This window comes from Saccostrea echinata, unplaced genomic scaffold, assembly GCF_033153115.1.
Source record: "Saccostrea echinata isolate AGI-Se365-2 ecotype Australia unplaced genomic scaffold, CSIRO_AGI_Sech_v1 ptg000033l, whole genome shotgun sequence".
NCBI lineage: Eukaryota > Metazoa > Mollusca > Bivalvia > Ostreida > Ostreidae > Saccostrea > Saccostrea echinata.
The window spans coordinates 8111777-8131782 of NW_026889782.1; the positions used below are offsets into that span (position 1 = coordinate 8111777).

Below are 20006 nucleotides of genomic sequence, written 5' to 3' on the forward strand. Positions count from 1 at the left end.
AGAGCACGCAAAAGTCATTTAAAAGTCATTTATCGGAGGGATGATACTATCCAACCGACACGTGTAGCTAAAGCCAATAATCGAATAATATCATCCAACCACAGATATACAGTGGCTGCAACGTTATTGTTGACAAACCAATCGTGTAGAATCGTTCGTGTAACGTGCGTGATCGTTCGTGTAACGTGCGAGATCGTGCGTGTATCAGACTCAATCGTTTGCGGTTTTCATCGTGCGTGATCGTGCGTTAAGAAACGTATAAATTTCGTTTTGTAAGTTTTTATCGGAATGTTATTTATTAAACAAGCATATCTCTTGTCTAATTTTTTTTCAATCCAAATAAAATGAATGAAACCCGATTTACATAATTGAAAGCAGAAGGAACTAGTTACCGCTTGGAAATAAGCAATATAGTAAGTCGTACAATATTGTGTTCTCGTCAAATCGCGTGATTTTTTGTGATAAACCATACTTAGATGTTTAAGGATTTTTTCTCTGATGTTAATTATGTTTACTGTTAATAATGGTCAAGCTATTTTTAAAATCAATAGATCAAAAAATAGATATTTTTACAAAAAATAAATAAACAATTCTCTACGCTTACATAAATATTTAGTCCGCGAAGGTACATGTACACGACATGATTGTCGGGGTTTCGTTTATCAGTGTTTATCTCTGGAGCTTACTTTTAACTATTTTTTTTATAATTTCTGCAAATAAATGATTTGTTTGATAATGATAATTGTTGATTTTAGAGATTCACAAATGGAAACATGGATTAAACTTATAATTTAATTCATTTTCATGCCAATTTTTTTAGACTTATCCCTTTCTGCATATTATGAAATCTAATTCAATCAAAACTCACGGTCCACCTACATGTACATCTTCTGATAGAAGGAAAAAACAGTTTTCTTCAGTCGGAGAATTACGTAAATAATTATTTGTTATCTAATGTATTTAGTTTCAGAAATATCCATTTGTATTTTTTCTTTTATTTTTCAAAGTCTATGAAATAATACCAATAATTATTCGAAATCTAAAATAAATATTAAGGCTTATTTCGTTTTGAAAATATCCATTCCTAAAGAATTTGAACTATTTTGCGTGAAGAATCGTGCCTTTGCGTTAGCAATCGTGTAAGATCGTGTAACGTGTAGAATCGTGTGCGTGAGGGATCGTTCGTGTAACAGGTTTTATCGTGCGTTAATCGTACGGAATCGTTCGTGTAACGTGATCGTTCGTGTAAGTTGTCACCAATTGCAGCCACTGTAAGACAATTAATAGAATAGAATCGATGAAAATACTGTACAACAGCAATCTTAAATTAATCAACAGAAGGATTATATCAATTAAAAGCAAGCTAAAATCAATTGCAACGACAGATAATTATACCAACCAACAAAAAGCTACTTTAAAGCAATCCAAAGGCAACTTAACACCTCTTTTCACCAAGAAAGACCTTGGCCATGACTCCAAACCTTAAAGGAATTGAGAGATACTCGGGTATTTACCAAGTCTGATGAGTCGTGACTATTTTTAAGAGCTTTATTATTATTACTAAGGTCCTAGTACTGCAAAAGGAGTGTTCTGATGTTTCTTGATGGCAAAAGTTATTATCTCGATTACTCGTCATTTAGGAACTCTTCCGTATTGGAGGCGCGTTATGCCTACGGGTTGGATACAATGACGTCGCTATATATAGACGCGCGGTGCTACCGAAGCTGTTAATATGGAGATTAAAGGTAAAAAGAAACCAGAACTTGTCACCTTTTTACGATCACAGGGCTTAAGTCACTCGAATAAGAAGAAAGAGGAATTACGAGTGTTGTGTGAGGAAGCTGATCAGCTATATTATCACCACTGTGACGACGAAGATAGCGATTTCGCAAACTTACGGAGAAGAACTGTCTCGTCTTGTATATCGCAACCACTTTTTTCTAACAGACTCAACCTTCGGAAATTGATAAAATTCAAAATTGTCGTAATTATTTCGTCTATCGCTTGTACATCCTTCTGCATTGGCATTGTTTACCTTCAAAACGTTGTACCCAAAAATCCCGCGAATTTGGACTATGTCCAACTCCGACGTAAGAGAGCGCAATAATGGGGAGTTAGTTACTCTAAATAATCGCAATAATAACTATTGTTGCAACATCTATATTATGTACTTAAGTTACTCAATGTAAAATGTGGAGATCACCTTACAGAGATATAAGGTATATGCACCGAGTTTGGAAGCCGACTTTAATATATTTTTTTTTCATAAATTTTAACCACATGAAAAACATTTCTAAAACCATAATGTTTCTATATTGCAATCCCCGTACAAAAGAACGCTCAAAGAAAAAGGCTCTCATAGTGAATTTTGAGTGTTCTACTCACATATGTCTGAACCATGTTCATTCGATTCTCTCTCATTCTCTTCACGAATTCTGCGATATTGATAGTCCTTTCCTTCACACCAACCTTGTACAGGGCATCAATTGATATATAAGTACCCGTACGACCGATCCCAGCGCTAAAAATAGAAAGTATGCATTGAGAATTTTAATATGTTGACAGTGCGACCGTTAGGGCGAGCGCAGATACCGGACCTATACAGTACCAACCAGACCCAACCTGACACCTAAGCAGTCCCAGAAAGCAGTCCCCGGGACTGCTTTGGGACCGCTGTGGGACTGCTTTAGAAAGCAGACCCAGCAGTCCCAGGGACTGCTTTCTGGGACTGCTTTGTTCACTCATGCGTGAAAAAGGTTCTGAGTGACATGATAGCTCCGCCCCCTTTTTGTATTCTGAATTTGCAGTCTTCCTGTTGTTGTTTTGTTTACTCTCAGCAGAGAGGTGTTCAAGATAAAAAATAAAAAACAAGGATTTCTTACAAAATTTTAACAAGTAGAGATAGATATACATGTACATGTAATTACTATATGTCTTCAGGGGATCTAAATTTACACCATTGTAGTCTAGAATTAATTTTAAAAAAACGAAAGTAATTAAAAAGGGAAGTCAGGAGATGAATTTTATCCCTAAAATTAAACTTTAATACAGGTGTTTGAAACAAAATTATCTAAGCCTATTTAATTAATTAATGTTAACAAACTATGTACTCAAAGTTTGCATTAGCACTATTTAAAAAAAAACCCACAAACATGTTATTTCAGTAAGATATTCAGGGGGACGTACTGTACTGGATTTTTATTTTAATTGAAAAAGCTAAAACCATTCTAAGAAGAGCGCTTTCCTTGGTATTTTTTACCGCCTTCAAATAAAACCTAATAATTAATTTATTAAATGTCCATGAAATAAAATCATTCTACCATTCTTCCGCCATATAAACAATGTGAACAAGTATTTAGGGATTAATTTATGAATTAGTTTTTAATTTATAAACAAGTTATTAAAAAGGAACATTTATTTAAAAAATAAACATTTGAAAATATAGGGAATTGCGTGGTGTCAACACTAGTCTTGAGGTTTCAATCGCCTTTGGGCATGATTAGCAGAAAGTCAATAAATTGTATCAGTGTTACACATCACTGAGCACGCTGGTCAACAATGACACTATTTTCAATCTATGAACTGCAAAAAATCTTTGTTTCAATAAATGTGTATAGATATATTTCGGCATTAATTAATTTTAAACATAATCTGAGGGTTCCATTCGCGTACAGATGTACACACAGATGTACACTTAAAACTGAGTGTTATTGTTTTCTGTTACATAGAGAATCTAACGATAATCAAATTGGCAAGTCAGTGAAAATAATCATGACTGAAATACAATACTTGGCAAAATTTTACAAAGAATTTTTCAAAAGCCCCAGTATTTTCCTGTAAGAAAAATACATTCAGAGTATAGTATAGGCATAGGCCTTCCTCTATAATTATAATATCTATTTTAACTAATTCTGATTTAAAAAAAAAAAAAAAGAAATCAAGTTTAATTTTCTATAAAAATAAATAAATATGGAAACCAATATTAATTAAAAGAAATTAATTTATTTTGGTGAAAAATTAATATACCACATAACTTTGTTTAAATAATCATATTATTAGTAGGTATGAATGTCTTCTTCGTTCAATATTTATTATTTGTTTCTATACACGTACTGTAATTTTCCTTACAGTTCAGAAATGACTGTCACATAAAAATTGTAAATATTTGTTGTTACTGCTCAGAAAGAAATGCATGATCAATTTCCACTGCCTTTTATAGTTACATTGTTTATTGGTAATCTCATTTCTGAGTAAGCTCCGCCCATTTAATTAATTAACCCCGCCCACTGGGACTGCTTTCTGGGACCGTTGGGACTGCTTTCCAGGACTGTTCTGGAACTGCTTTGTGTCAGGTTGGGTCTGGTTGGTACTGTACATGCAAATTTAATTTACATCGTCTCTTCAAACCGCACGTGACATTTGGTACGTCTAGACTCTGACGTCACATGGTGTTGTATGTAAATTGCATTACCAAATTGAAGCCTGAACAGTTCTAGTTTTAATGAAGAAAATTAATCTAATGTTTTTTTTTTTCTGCAATATCCATTAAATCGATGTGATTTTAATTTTTTTTTGTCAATTTTTGTTCCTTCCGCGAGAACGTAGTTTGCGGCGAGGTTCAATTCCTAAAGCATTATGGGACCACAGGTTACTGCGCAAAAAAATTCGTTTGAAACAATGTGCAAACTGAATTTTCTCTTCGCCCAGGCGTTGCTTTAAGAGCTCGCAGAGACGAGCGGCGCTGCGTTCGCTATTAAATTATCAGGCCTGCCTACTCTCCAGATTTACGCGTAATTTTTGACTCCCTAAATACGATCTACAATTTGAAATCCAAACCTTCTAAAATTCTTCTGGTAAAGCAGAGATGCTTTTAATAAATTACATATACAGACAGACGATAAACACATTTGAATTACAATGACTAGATGCCCAAATATACACACAAAGACATTAAGATTTTTATTCAAAAACACAATGGGAATAGAAATAATTTGGATATTATACTTATTTAAATGGTTTTGAAGTTGAAATAATGACATCTCTAAGTCAAATATGCAGACAAATTGTTAAAAAGCTACAAAAAACAACCCTTTTAAGTAGGCAGGCCTAAATTTTTATTTGTTACAAAATGGGCGTTCGTACATGTTTATATACATGTATAATACTCATTTTACATGTGAATTTGATATTTTTGGTACTTTTCTGGTGCCTATCATGAAATATGAAAACGAACAGTAATCAAGATCAAAAATGCATTGAAATTATAATACAAATTTGGACAAAACTAGTAAAGAACCTCTAAAACAGAAGAGGATGGGACAGATATAATGGAGTAAACATCCCTAATCGTCCGATCACACCAGCCATGTGCTCCTTGTCATGATCGGACAAACGGGAAAATCCGTAGACAATTCAGTGTGAAGATGATGTCCTTACAATTTGTAAGAAGAAGGTCAGTCAACATTCCACTTAATGATAGATTTCTTTTGACAAAATCATTGTATCGATCATAGAATTTGCAAAATGTTAACTTTAAAAAAAGACTGTTAATATCCTTGTTTCCTCAACTTGTTTGACATAGCTTGCTGCGTATAAGAAATTATTCGTACGAAGAATATACTCTTGCGTATCGAATCAACTGGAGACATAATCTCCATAAGCAGGTGATGATGGTATATTGCTACATATCATGCATAGTTTATTATATAAAACCACACAAAAATCTTTTTTTCTCAAATTTACTATGACAAAATATTTAAAACGTCGAAGTGTTATACTTTTCGTACATTTTTTTTAAATCTGAAGATATTTTTTTTTTATTTTACGCAAATATTTTTAAGTGACCACTTATATTAAAATTTTGAAAAAAGTTATTCTGTAAAATTTTTCAATATTTTTATACCTGCAATGTACCAGAGTTGGATTCCTATCTTTACTATTTCTTGTTCTCCTCACGTGATCATGAAATACAACAAGACAGAATGGTTCTGGTATTCCGTGGTCCAGCCAAGCCGTGAATTGATAATGCTGTACTAAATTCTTCTGTTTTAACTTATAATAATCCAGAATAATCAAAACAAAATTCTTTGTTTGAAATCTGGCATTTGTTTAAAAATGTTATAATATTGCACATTCACGGAGATAAACTAAATTAAATATATTTTTCAGACTTCTTTAATCTTAAAATTTTACACAAAATCTTTTCAATCGAAATTAGGTTTAGTATGTTATTCTTCCACATTTATAGTAAAGTGGGTCGAAATAAATCAATCTTTCTAACTGCTTTTTTGGATCTTCTTGAATGGAGATGTTCACATTAAACTATGAAATATTACCTTTCTATGAATAACTTTTAAAGTTCTGATAACATAGAATGCATAATATTTCTCGTCGACAGTATGTATAGAAAATCCCCCAGTAATAACTGATTTTCCTACATCAGCCCAGTACTGGAAACATTTTGCCTATAAACAAAATAAGTTAAAAAATCAGAAGTTAAATATTTCTGTATTTGGTTTCTGAACGACATACAAGCATCGGCAAACACATGTCATTGCGTTTTTAAAGGAAATCACACGGTGTCTTTCAAACGTAAATAATGACAGAAAGAGTCATCGATAGATAAAGTAATCATTGCGATATTTTTTTAAAGTCAAAACTCTGAGATAAAATACATTTTAAATAATTTATTTCTTAAAAAAATATCATAATTAGGATGCACTATGCTGATTAGTAGGTAGTTTGATACATAGAGCAGGAATAGGCAAGTGCATTATATGTCAAACCCTGACTACCATATCAGCATAGTTCAAACCAAATTTCAAAAATATTCAAAATTAAATATTTCAAAAAGTGTTTGAATGACACCGAAAAACCAGTTCATATGACGTTGGTTAGTTTATATATTCATATTTGTTAAGAGAATTTTCTTTTAAGATTTTTACTCTTTTGGAAATTGGTGTCAGATGCAAATGATTTTTCTTATTATTAACTTCAAAAAACATTGTATAAAATAAGGATTTCCGGTGTTTTCGGGATCGTGATTTCGATCAGTAACGTGGGTGCTGATATATTTATTTTTTTCTAAATAGGGAAGTTATGCACCATTTAGGCATTGTATGCTTACGCTAAACCAATCCTTTTGTGAAAATAATCAGGTATTTGTTATACAGTGACAAAAGTACAGGAAGCATTATAATTTGTGATATCATGTATAAACAGTATTTAAAACTTGTTTACTACCCAAAATTCACCTTGTTTCCTTCTCTTAGGTTAGTCAGCATAACAATCTGTTTGACTCTTTCCTGCCAAATCAAGGCCCAGAAATCTGACACTGTATTCTGCTTGGGACCTGTGCAAAAATGTTTATTAAAGCCCCGGGTTACTGTTTATTTTCTTTAAATTTATTCCATATTCTTATATGAAAAAAAAATGTACATTCCGGCGTAAAATATATTTCTTAAGACAAATGTAATATGCATTTCATACCTTGGGCTGCTATGTATGCATTTTCCTCCTGTAAACCCTATTTATTTGTACAAATGTTCATATAGCAATTTTAATATATGAAATAATTTTACGATGAAAAAGCTTTGCATATCTGATACAATTAAAATAAAACGGTTTAAAATTGATTGTAAAATGTAAGTTTATCAAAAATATTACTTACATTAATAAAGCTTGCATTAATATAGTCCGACTCATTGTTCTTCAATTTTACGCGAGTGTGGTCATCTGAGTTCAAAACAAAAAAAAATCGGTGGGAAGAATCAAGCATAAAAAGTGCATGTACGTTGGTCAAGCAACTAAATGTTAAAATGACATTACTGATCACTGACACACACAAAAACCCTGATCAGAATTTTAAGTACTTAAATTTAGTTCGCTGAAACAAATGTAGTTATTATTATTGATCAGTAGTGTTTATACATCTATATTAAAACATTCATGAAGTGGATCATCTATATCATCTTCAGAAATAAATATATGTAATTAGCCAGTTTGTTATTTTCACAAGTTGTGCCTTTACGGACAGAGATTCATAGGACACTTGCAAAGTAAATGCTATTTAAAAGATTGTACAAGTATCCTGCATTTCGGATGTAAAACTAAACTTACTTGTCGAGAGAGTGGGGGGGGGGGGGGGGGGGGGTCACTGGATTTCCAATAATTTGAGAAAAGAAGTTGCCTTTGATTTCGAAAGAATCAATTGAATATGAATATAAGAATATATTATAGCGGTACGGAACCTCTTTTAATTATCTATTTCAGTTAAATTCGATATCTTCGATTTCATTCCATTTCAATATAAATGGAATTCTTCAAACATTAAATGGAAGAGATCTGAAAATTGTACATAATAATCTTTATGTTTCTAATTCTGCTATTCACTGATTCTTAAACAACGTCTTGGAATCAAGCATTATGCTTCTTTATTCAAATGCATAGTAAAGAAACGCCCTCTCTTGTTTGCTCTCTTTCTTGTTTATAACCGATCAGAATACTCATAAATAAAAGAATAATAAAAACCTTGATTTGTTTTACTGTTGCAGATAGAATTTTTTTTTATCTCTAATAAAACTTACAAGGTAATGAAGTCTGATATCTATTCTTTGTTATGTTTCCTGGTAGATTTCCGGCATCGCATGTGTATTTCTTTCCATACGGAAGTGCCTGTTAAATGGTATTGTAAATACAAGAAGGAAACTTTTTTGCTAATTATGGGTGATTATCGTAAATCATCAAACGTAAAAAGTTTCCTCAAAATTTTCCTAAAGCTTATTATTTCTCACCGCGTATTCTCGTTTAAATCCGTCATTATCATCAATGCATTTTCCCGCTATCGTTTCCTCGAGTTTGTCTAATGAAATATCTGGAAGTGTCTCTTCATTGTAGTACATGTCACCATACGGATTATCATCGTGCAATTTCCCCTCGTCGTCTATATCTTCGTCTGTATCATCGTGTGTCGTTATTTTGTTGTGTTTTGTCGGTGATACATGTATCTGAACGTCAGTGTTATCATCCCTTTCGTGCTTTTGATCTTTAACATTCTCCACAATCTTCCCTTTATTTGCTAAAATGATTTCAAAATCGATTTCTCACAATTTGAAAATATGATAAAGAGCAACAAATCATTTCAATTAACATATCCATTATTATTACTGAAGCATGAATTGTTTTGACTTTACCAATTCATAACAGAATTTATCTTGCATTTATGACAAAAATTGCCAAATATAGCTAAATATTAGGGAAAAAATTCTCTAAGTATCAACTACATGTAAGAGGGCAAAAAGACAACATACTTGGTAGATTTGAATTCAGTTTCATATTTTGTTTGCCTTCACTGCATAACCTGAAAACCATTGTGAAATTTATGAAACAGTGTAAATTTATGTACAAAAAAGATAATTTATAATAAACATTTTTGATATATAAAAAAATATCATTCTTTTAACTTATTCGGCATTTTCGAAAAAAAAAAGTAATAACAGTGATTTAGTGGACAAATGATAGATATATTTTTTTCCCTTGAATATTCAGATCTGGATAAAAAAAAATGTTATTAGCTCACCTGAGCTGAACGCTCAAGTGAGCTTTTCTGATCACATTTTGTCTGTTGTCCGTCCGTCCGTCTGTAATTTTTTCACATTTTCGGCTTCTCTTCCAAAGCCACTGGGCCAATTTCAACCAAACTTGCCACAAAGAATCCTTGGATGTTAGGAATTCAAGTTCGTCCAAATGAAGGGCCACGCCCTCATCCAAGGGGAGATAAATCAGAAATAGTGGAAATTTGGTGGCATATTTATACCCCAAGCAACAAGATGCGTGAGGTATAATGTTTTTGACCCGCCCGTCAGTCAGTCAGTGTGTCAGTCCGTCAGTTCTGTTTTTTTTTTGTCAGCGCAACTCCTCATAAACAGCTGCACAGAATTTCGTCAAACTTTGCAGATATTTAGGACACAATGTGTAGATGTGCATATTACCAGGAAATTCCAATTCCATTATTTTTCTGGGAATTTCGGCGCTATTCAACTTGACTTTTGGCCATATCTTGAATATAGAGATGAACAGTTTGTCAGCGCAACTCCTCTTAAACCGCTGCACAGAATTTGGTGAAACTTTGCAGATATTTAGTACACAGTGTGTAGATGTGCATATTACCAGGAAATTCCAATTCCATTATTTTTGCCTTAAGAGTTTTGCCTTTTATCGAAAAAACTTTTCAGCTAGGTAATAAGGAAATCCACTGGAATCAGCTTTTGTAATGAAATTTTATGTGAAATATTTCATGACCTTAAAAGACCCCTATTGATTTTGAGATCAAAATATTAATGATTTAACACACACAAAAAAAATCTTGGATAGTTCTCACCCCCTCTCAAATTGGTGCTTTGCCCTAAATAATTTCATAAGAATAGTATATAAACAAATTCATATGACTACATCATAATTTTATTTCAATCAATTATTTAAATGTGTAAATTGTCATGTGTTGGACATGGACTTACACTCATTAACAAATCGAAATCACTGAGGAATTTAAATAACAGTTTGTCAGCATAACTCCGGAACTGCATTTCATGAAACTTATGTATTTAAGACATAATGTATAGATTTGTATATTACCAAGAAATTTTGATTCCATCATTTATCTAGAAACTTCAGCCCAATTAAATTTGTAACATACAAAGATTTGAATGTCCTTATATGCAAGAAGTTTTGATGTGATGATTTTTTGCAAGTAATGCCCCTTTTTGAATTATACTGTGTATTTAAAACGCACTGTGTCATTCATTACGTGTTGCATTGTCGAGTTTTGGGGGAGCGTGGGGTATGTGAGCTTGTGAAGTTGAAACTAATAGGAAACCTTTGTTACATAGCGAAGATTCAAATTTGTTCAAATCATGACCCCAGAGGTAGGGTGGGGCCACAATGGGGGATCATTGTTTTACGTAGAAATATATAGGAAAAAAACTTTAAAAATCTTCTTCTCAGGAATAGGAAAGCCATGATTAGTCATATTAATTTTATATATATATATATATATATATATATATATATATATATATATATATATATATATATAAGCATCCTCAGGTAGTGTGTCGCCCGCGTGGCGCATTGGTCAGAGCGTCTGCTCTCGAGTCGCGGAGTAAGGAGTTGATCCTTACGTCGCTGGTTCGAATCCCACTGCGGGACTTGGAGACCGGTCCTTCGGATGAGACCGTATAAACCGAGGTCCCGTGTCGCAGTAGGTGCTGGCACGAAAAAGATCCCTCACTGCTCAATGGCCCTGAGTGCCGAGTATAGGTCAAAATTTGTAGCCCTCCACCGGCAAGTGGTGGCGTCTCCATATGAGTGAAAAATTCTCTCGAGGGACGTTTAACAACAATCAATCAATCAATCCTCAGGTAGTGTTGATTCAAGTTTGATCAAGTGGTGATCCCCGGGGGTAGGGTGGGGTTGTTCATTCATATTGATATGGAAGCATTTTCAGGTATTGTAGATTCAAGTTTGTTCAAATGATGACCCCCGGGGGTAGGTAGGGGCCACAATAGACGATCAAAGTTTTACATAGCAATATATAGGAAAAAACTTTAAAAAATCTTCTTCCCAAGAACAGTAAAATCATGTTTATTCATATTGAATTGGAAGCATTCGTAGGTAGTGTAGATTCAAGTTTGTTCAAATGATGACCCCGGGGGTAGGGTGGGGCCACAATAGGGAAACAAAGTTTTACATAGGAATATACAGGAAAAAATCTTTTTCTCAAGAACAGCAAAGCCATGTTTAGTCATATTGATATGGAAGCATCCTCAAGTATTGTAGATTTAAGTTTGTTCAAATGAAGACCCCCGGGGGCAGGGAGGGGTCATAGTGGGATGTGTCAAATGTAGAGGAAAAAATCTTTAAAAATCTTCTGGTCAATAACAGCAAAGCCATTTGTTATATTGGTATAGAAGCATCCTCAGGTAGTTTAAAATTCAAGTCCCCCTCTCCCCATGTTAACTTTTCAACACTGAACTGATTTGTGCTTTTTCATAGCCAATGTGCTCAGGTGAGCTATGTGGCCCTCTTGTATGAAAATGAATAAGAAATTAAAAATAAAATAAATGTTACTGTAATTGTGCCGTTTAACGAAAAAAAGGTTAATTCCATCACTTTCTCAAAGTTCCATTTTCATAAAAAAGCTTTTATAAACTACCCTTCGGTAATACTTATCATCTGTTATACATGCTCAAATAGATCTTTATTAAGTAGCATAATATTGAAATAATGTCTGTTTTTCGATAAGTTTAATATGTTTGTAATCACGGCTCGGAGATTTTTAACTGAAAAAAAAAATGAAATGAAAAAAATTTCAATGACTAGGCACACATTTCAAGATTAAGAATAACAAACATTAAGTAATGCAATTATTTTTGACCTCTACCTATCCTAAGTCTCTACAATTTTTCATGATGTCGAAGTTAATTTTTAACGCATCTTTGCGTTTACAACATTATATGTGAAATCGTTTCAATTAACAAATCTTCTAGATAAAAGTCAAAAGTAACGGATTTTTTCAGCTCTTCATATTTTTCTTAATTTAAATATTTCGGATTCCCAACGTTTCGGCATTAGCATCACAGAACAGACAAAATTAATAGAAATGCGCATCTGGTGTATCAAAAGTGGTATTGTACAAGAATTTCATATATTGACTGAAAACTTGAAAAATTAATAAAGAAAAAACAAAATCATCATTGGGTTGGCAGGTCTCTTTTTTATGCTCTCATTTTATCCTTTGATAAAATACCTTTGTGTAAAAATAAATATCCCTATTGTAATGGAGATGGCGATTGCAGGGGCTAGAATTCCACCGATGACGGGAAGGACAGAAAATCCGGGTTTGTCTTCAAACTGAATGTAAAATGACTACGAAGTGGAAACATTGCAATTACATGTAATATGAACATTTTTTTCCATCCATAAGAATACATATCTTTAAAGAATTGCAGATATTTTTTTTAAATTAACAACTAACATTTTTTTCTGCATTTGCAGTGTAATATTTCTTAGTCTGTTCTGCAGAATATGTAAAAAAAAATTAATTAACATTATGAAAAAAATGTAATTTACAGTCTTATTTCCTTACAAAATATAGGTCTGTTTTTTAATACTCAATTTATGTTACTTACTTTCGATTTGTAACATCTTCCGGTATCATGAAAACACGTCCGATTTACACAATCCGCACTACAGTTTTCTTTACAGTTGACTCCCCAAAAAGTTTCCTCACATTCTACATGTATAAAATATAGACAATAGAAAGCCGTGTGCATTATTTCAGAAATGGCAATCTAAGAAAATTATTGGTTATTATTGTAGATTTGTGTAAGTATCAAAAGATGCTTACTGTCTACACATGCCGTTCCTTGGTACCCAGATGAACACCCAGTGATGCAAGACCCGTTAATGTGATGACAATGTTTGATATTCAGACAATTTCCGCACTTCTCTGTACAATTCACCCCAAACGTTTTATCGTCACATTCTTGAGAAACAAAAAGTATGATTATACTGCTTCAAAACCTTTCGTGATAAACAAAAAAGCAAAATGGTACATGTATAATCAAGATTAAAAAAAATATTTACCCGTTTCTTTCTATTATACAAGTAACCTTGAACTTGCCGGAGTGACCTTGGGTCAAGGTCATGACAAACCCGAGGGACATTTCCAGTCTTTGTAAAAAGTATGAGCTACCAGTGATTCTCCATAACCAAGTTTAAAGCCCAAACAAGAGTTTTATTCTTTTTCTGCCGGTGACTTTGAACTTGCCAGAATGGCTTTGAGTTAAGGTCATGACTTACCCTTGTGTCAATAGCAATTTCTTTACCAAGTATCAGATTTTCTTAACAAAGTTATAGCCCAGATGAGAATGTTTTACCTTTTCTGCCAGTGACCTTCGACTTGCTTGAATGACCTTAGGTCAGAGTCAAGACACACTCTTGAATCATAAGCAACCTTTGTTCTCAGTATCAGCTTCCAGTGATTCTCCATTACAAAGTCAACGTTTAAGAATGGAGAAGAATTTCATACTTTTTTCATCCAGTGACCTAGAACTTGTCGGAATGACCTTGGGTTAAGGTCATGGCAAATCAAAGGTTAATAAACAATCTCGGTATAAAGTGTGAGCTCTCAGAGTTTATCTATAAGGAAGTTATAACGATGAGAGTTTGCATGTTTACAGACAGATGGACAGACGGAGAGGCAGACAAGGTGATTCCTATATAACCCTCTTAACGTTGTTCGAAAGGTGTATAAAAAGTTCTTATCTTCAAATCTGTAGGAAGTGGAATCCAGACGAATGGGGTACCCTATATGCAATATTTTTCAAGAAAAGTTCAAAAGCTGGTATTTTCTTTTTCAAACCAAAGTAATATGCACATCTCTTATATATGTTATTATCGGCAAACAATGTTCCTATCTTGAAAACTGTAGAAAGACTTAGCCGGAGAAATGGGGTACCTATATGCAATATTTTGTTAAACAAACTGGCATTTTTTGTCATAAATTTCTCATAAATTATTAAAAATTAAAATTCAATATTCAAGTCTCTAATAAATGTACAATTGATCTGCAGAACCAAAATTTTCTATCTTAAAAACTGTAGGATGACTTATCCGGACAAATGGGGTAACCTATATGCAATTTTTTGCAAAAAAAATGACTAAGTTCAAAAGCTGATATTTTTCTCATAAATTATCAAAAATTGAAATTCCAAGATATATGCAAATCTTTTAAAAATGTATAATTGATCGGCAGGAGAAAAAAGTTCTTATCGCATTTAATATTGAGGTACATTTTCAGATTTAAAATCTGTGTACTTATGTTCTTGCCGGGGCTTAAACAAACATTGCTTATAGTATTTTAGCATTATAGTTCTACATGTAATCACTCCTGTCAGGCAAACGTGGAAATATATATATTTCCTTATGATCAATAGCTCATTGTAACAGAGATAAAATGAAACTTAGGAAAAATTGTTAATTCTACCTTAAAAAGGTCATCATATTATGCGTATTTTTTTAAGCTAAATTAACATTATCTTGGTAGTGTACTATTGGACTTGTACGTGCACCTTTAAAATAAGTAGAAACACCGCCTTCCTTTCGCGAAAAAAAGTTTAATTGCATTCAAATATTTACCTCTATTACAATTAGGCCGTTTCCATCCTGGTTTACAACCTCCAATACATTCTCCATAGAATCTATCACACTCCGTGTAATGGAAACAGTTTTCACTGCACCTCTTCGTGCAATTTTCTCCATAATATCCCTTTTGACATTCTTTTAATTCAAAAGAAAAAATATTTTAAAACTTTTCTTTTAAAATTTATTTCAAGCTTTTAACCGGTTTTCGAAAGGATGAATTTAAATATTTACCATCCATACATGTAGTGCCGTGAAATCCTTCACTACAGCCGTGTAAACAAGTACCACTAACGTGGTGACAAGACTCTCTTTCTCTACAGTGACCACAGGACAAAGAACACTGTGGACCATATCTTCCTTCATTACATACTTAATTAAAAAAAAAATATTTCATATAATACATTGTAAGTGAATCATTGCTCAGATATTATTATGTCTTGGATAAATAGAGCACAGTTTTAAAAATTGGTAAAGCTTGGTAAATAAAATACATTGGATAATATTGGTTAAATTCACATTATTAAGCTAACACTAAGTTATCTTCAAGTGAACTTTTCTGATGACCAGTTTCCCATCGTGTGTCCAACGTCTTTAAATTTTCACCTCCTCCATAATTACTTGACAGATTCCGAGCTTCCTTGCGAAAATGCATTTTTTTTTCATTTTGCTTGAAAGATTGATTGATTGTATGCTGTTTTACGTCCCATCCGAGAATTTTTCACTCATATAGAGACGTCACCATATACGGTTACGGCCATTGAGCAGTGAGGGATCTTTATCGTGCCAACGCCTGCCGTGACACGGGGCCTCGGTTTTTAAAGTCTCATCCGAAGGACCCGCAACTTTCACTTCAAAGTGCCGAGCGCATGGCGAAGGAACAGTTGCTACCCATTTTTTATCGACTTAGGTCAGTCGCGGCCGAGATTCGAACTCACGACCTCCCGATCACGGAGCGAGCGCTCTACCGACTGAGCTACCGTGAACGCTTTGCTTGAAAGAAGGGTGGGTTTAAAAAGCAAAAAAGTGAATTGTCTTAAAAATGGATTATCAATAAACACTTCTTTGATAGGATGGTGAAAGGTATCCGACATAACTTAGTCTTAAGTTCGTTCTCATCATATGTACATAAAAACCTTTACCCCCCCCCCTCCCCTTTAAGAGTAAGCGTTAATAAGCGATGTTGATTTGCAAACAAGATGAACAACCTTAACATCCGGTAGCTTATTTGGGTCAAAATAAGGGATCTTGCTTTTATATTGGAACATACAGGAACCGATTTTTCAAGAATGTTCTGTATAAACTATGATTAGAATTATGAACATGCATCAATCCTAGGATTATGCAAATTCACATGATTTTAATCTTGGCCACAAGAGGGGGGGGGGGGGAGCAAAAATAGGGCATAATTGTACTTCGGAATATTATTGATATTAATGAAAATCCTGAGGCTACCAAATCATATTCGAACGCAAGCAATCTGAGTTATGAGAATTTTAGTGGTTTGTTCAGTTTATGGACCCTGACGAATACGCAGCACTATAAGGCATAACATGAAGAATCAACGGAATATTGTTTCATTTAATGATATTATAAAGAAATGATATTTTTGCGTGATGTCACAGTAAGCGTTTCTCGTATAAATTAGAAAGCGTCTTCTTTATGTAGCCTTAACTGTGCTGCGTAGTAGGGTCAAATTCTTTGGCCCATTGGTCCTCTAGAATACATCTATTCACTTCATTTTATCATATTTATTTCATATAATCGAAATCAAAGCATCACTGGGAGTATGTACGACAAATTATACAAAGTGAAATCAAGCTAACGATCATATCCAAAACAGAGTTAAAGGCCCTTACTTATTTTAAAGAGTCTTATGGTATTTAATTTCTGTGTAATAGTGTTTGTATCTTGTTCAACGTCCCTCTCGAGAATTTTTCACTCATATGGAGATGCCACCACTTCCCGGTGGAGAGCTGCAAATTTTGACCTGTACTCGGCACTCGGGGCCATTGAGCAGTGAGGGATCTTTTTCGTGCAATCACCTACTGCGACATGGGACCTCGGTTTATACGGTCTCATCCGAAGGAGCGGTCTCCATGTCCCACAGTGGGATTCGAACCCGCGACGTAAGGACCAACTTCTTACTCCAGGACTCAAGAGCAAACGCTCTAACCACTGTGCCACGTGGACGACCTATGTTATAGTGTGTTTATGAAGAGTTGAAATGTTGAATAAAATTTATATAAGTATATTATTATATGGACGTTAAAAAGGACGCATTTTATTATGATTTTTTCAAATAAAATAGCTTGTTCTTATATGTTATCAAAATAGCGAATCCTGATTAAGTATAGGATTATAATTAAATGTCATCTAAAACAAAAATTAATACGATCACTATACACATTCCCTATTTTCGTTCGATCTAAATTAAATGTTCATAAATGACTTTTAAGGTAAACTACTAACGTTTGAAGGGGGCAACATTTGATTCTTATGGCGGGGGGGGGGGGGGTTCTTATCAGGTATATTTATTACTTTCATGCCAGTGAAGGAAAAATCATTTATTTCCAAGATGAAGACAAAGAATATATTTTCTTTTTCACTGAAAAAATGACGAGCAAAACAAAAGCTAACTCCAAAACTCTTTTTCATATGGAAAAAGGGGAAGGACCAGACCAGACGAGGGATCATTTATTTTCTTAAGAAAAATTTTCTTTTCCAGCATTTTTGAGGACAGATTATTTATTTACAAATATCACCAGCAAGTGCTTTGACCCCCCCCCCCCCCCCACCCCCCTAATCTTTCTTCCTTCGAATAAGACGTACTTTCTTTTATGGCAAAAAGGAAACAACGCAATTTGAGACATTTTTTTTAGATGAAAGGAATGCTTTGCGGTCTGTAATTGCGATGAGTCAATATGTTTCATAAGTACTTACATTGATTACAGCGAGCTCCCTGGTATCCCGGTACACACCCAAAACATTCCCCCAAGTGTATGTGACATTTGTGATCCTGACAATGATTTGGGCAGGGTAAAGAACAATTGTTTCCGTAGATACCCGGACGATCACAACCTAAATTTTATCAGTTTCCTTTTAGAATTAAACCTAAGAATATCATTTCCTTTAAAAGAGTTTGTACTCTTCGCTTTACTGAAGCCTTACCGAAAACCTGCAGCTCACAAAGTTCATTGAAAGAATAGCTGGAATAGTACTTAGGATATTTAGCATCAGTCCTTCGTTCGTTGTAGAATATCACATACTGCCCATGTATAGGACAACTTATCGTCTGGTTTTCTGAAGGGGTTCCACTCACATTCTGTATTTCATGGAAACAAAGATGGCCATCCGCTGTTGACGAGGTGTTGGAAACATAAAGGAAAAACCCAGCCAGCCGAGAAACATAAGGACTTGGATCTGCAAAATACATTTACTTTTATTTAAGATTTTTTTTCTCAATATTTTCAAATCACCCGTAAAGACATTTCCTGGTTCATAGAAAACGGTTAAAACTAAGTAATATAATTGAATTTCATTATGCGTAATATAGAAGGAGAGTTGTGCTTTGAGAAATAATCCCCTCATATGTACGTTTTCAGTAACATTTACATGCAATTGAAGGTTTCAAAACTCGTATTCATTTCAAAATGTAAACAAAACAATTTACGAGGAAAATTATCTGTCCTGTAGATAATGTTGATGTGGCTGATACTATAAACCTTCGTTAGGTTGACCCACCACGTGGCTGTTCGTTTGAAATTGGCAGAGATTACACACTGTCCAGCACCTGATGTCAGATTGTCGTATTTGCCATCAACGGCTTTTTCCGCTCCCCATCGATCAGAATGGTAAGGATGATCTTGATGAGTAGGTTTATGGAGAGCTAAATTTTCTGTAAATAGGCATACAGGAATAAACTTATGAAAAAGTTAAGCCTGATGTCCTTTTATATAGAATGTGTAGGAATAGACGCGTTGATGGAATATCATCCCAAAGCTATTTATTCATTTTATTTGCACACACCAAGGGAAAAGATTTATTTTTTTTTTTTGTTTATTACTCTCAGACCATACAATGGTACATGGGGTTCATGAAAACATTTACATAATTATATACAGAATACAAGGTCAAGTAAGGTAGAGTAGTATTAAAAAATATTATTGAAAACATGCCAATATCTTTAAAAGAAAGAAAGACAGATTTTTCAGCGAGTCTACATCTGTGGTGGACATAAGGTTCCCAAATTTGTAAGTAATTACATTAGAATAATATTTCTTATGAGTTTCTGACTTTCATACGTAATGAGGAAAAACATAGACTCCATTACATAATGGAATTCGTCACCTAGAGTGTTTTTATCACATAAATTACATATTCTTAAAGATAACTAAAACAGCACCATACTCTCTTTTGGAATTACAGGTCAAGTTATAGATATATAGATGAACATATAAGTGTAAAATAACGACGAAGACACAGAGGGTATTCAATGTTTTTTAGATGAATATGGAATTTATTTCACGAGTGGGACAGGATTTTTTGATATTTTCACGAGTGAAATAAATTCCTTATTCATCTTAAAAAACCCATTAAATTTTCCATTATATTTTCTTAGATTTTCCCTTTGCCTCTGTCTTTTCGTAGCAGGTGTCATAGGATATGGCGTCATAGTTGAGCGGTTGAGACGTCATAGCTAAGCGATTTCGAGATTGAAAAACGTTGTCAACATGGATTTTTAACGACATTGAATAGACCTATTTGGCAAAGACGTTGGCAGTATAACTATTAGTCTCTGTTAG

At 33.7% G+C, this 20006-nt stretch overlaps 1 protein-coding gene across 1 annotated transcript in view; it reads right to left on the minus strand.

Moving 5' to 3' along the window:
- Positions 1-20006, minus strand: part of LOC133198070 (receptor-type tyrosine-protein phosphatase epsilon-like) — a 39795-nt gene that overhangs the window by 14357 nt on the left and 5432 nt on the right. The window contains exons 2-16 of the mRNA XM_061334219.1: positions 18995-19099; positions 18380-18624; positions 18145-18282; positions 15436-15573; positions 15199-15339; positions 12806-12924; positions 9309-9358; positions 8793-9076; positions 8586-8673; positions 7670-7734; positions 7489-7525; positions 7254-7351; positions 6336-6464; positions 5903-6051; positions 2386-2521 (exon numbers count right to left, since the gene is read on the minus strand). Coding sequence (XP_061190203.1) covers positions 2386-2521; positions 5903-6051; positions 6336-6464; positions 7254-7351; positions 7489-7525; positions 7670-7734; positions 8586-8673; positions 8793-9076; positions 9309-9358; positions 12806-12924; positions 15199-15339; positions 15436-15573; positions 18145-18282; positions 18380-18624; positions 18995-19099 — 1922 coding nt within the window. The remainder of the gene's footprint in view (positions 1-2385; positions 2522-5902; positions 6052-6335; positions 6465-7253; positions 7352-7488; positions 7526-7669; positions 7735-8585; positions 8674-8792; positions 9077-9308; positions 9359-12805; positions 12925-15198; positions 15340-15435; positions 15574-18144; positions 18283-18379; positions 18625-18994; positions 19100-20006) is intronic.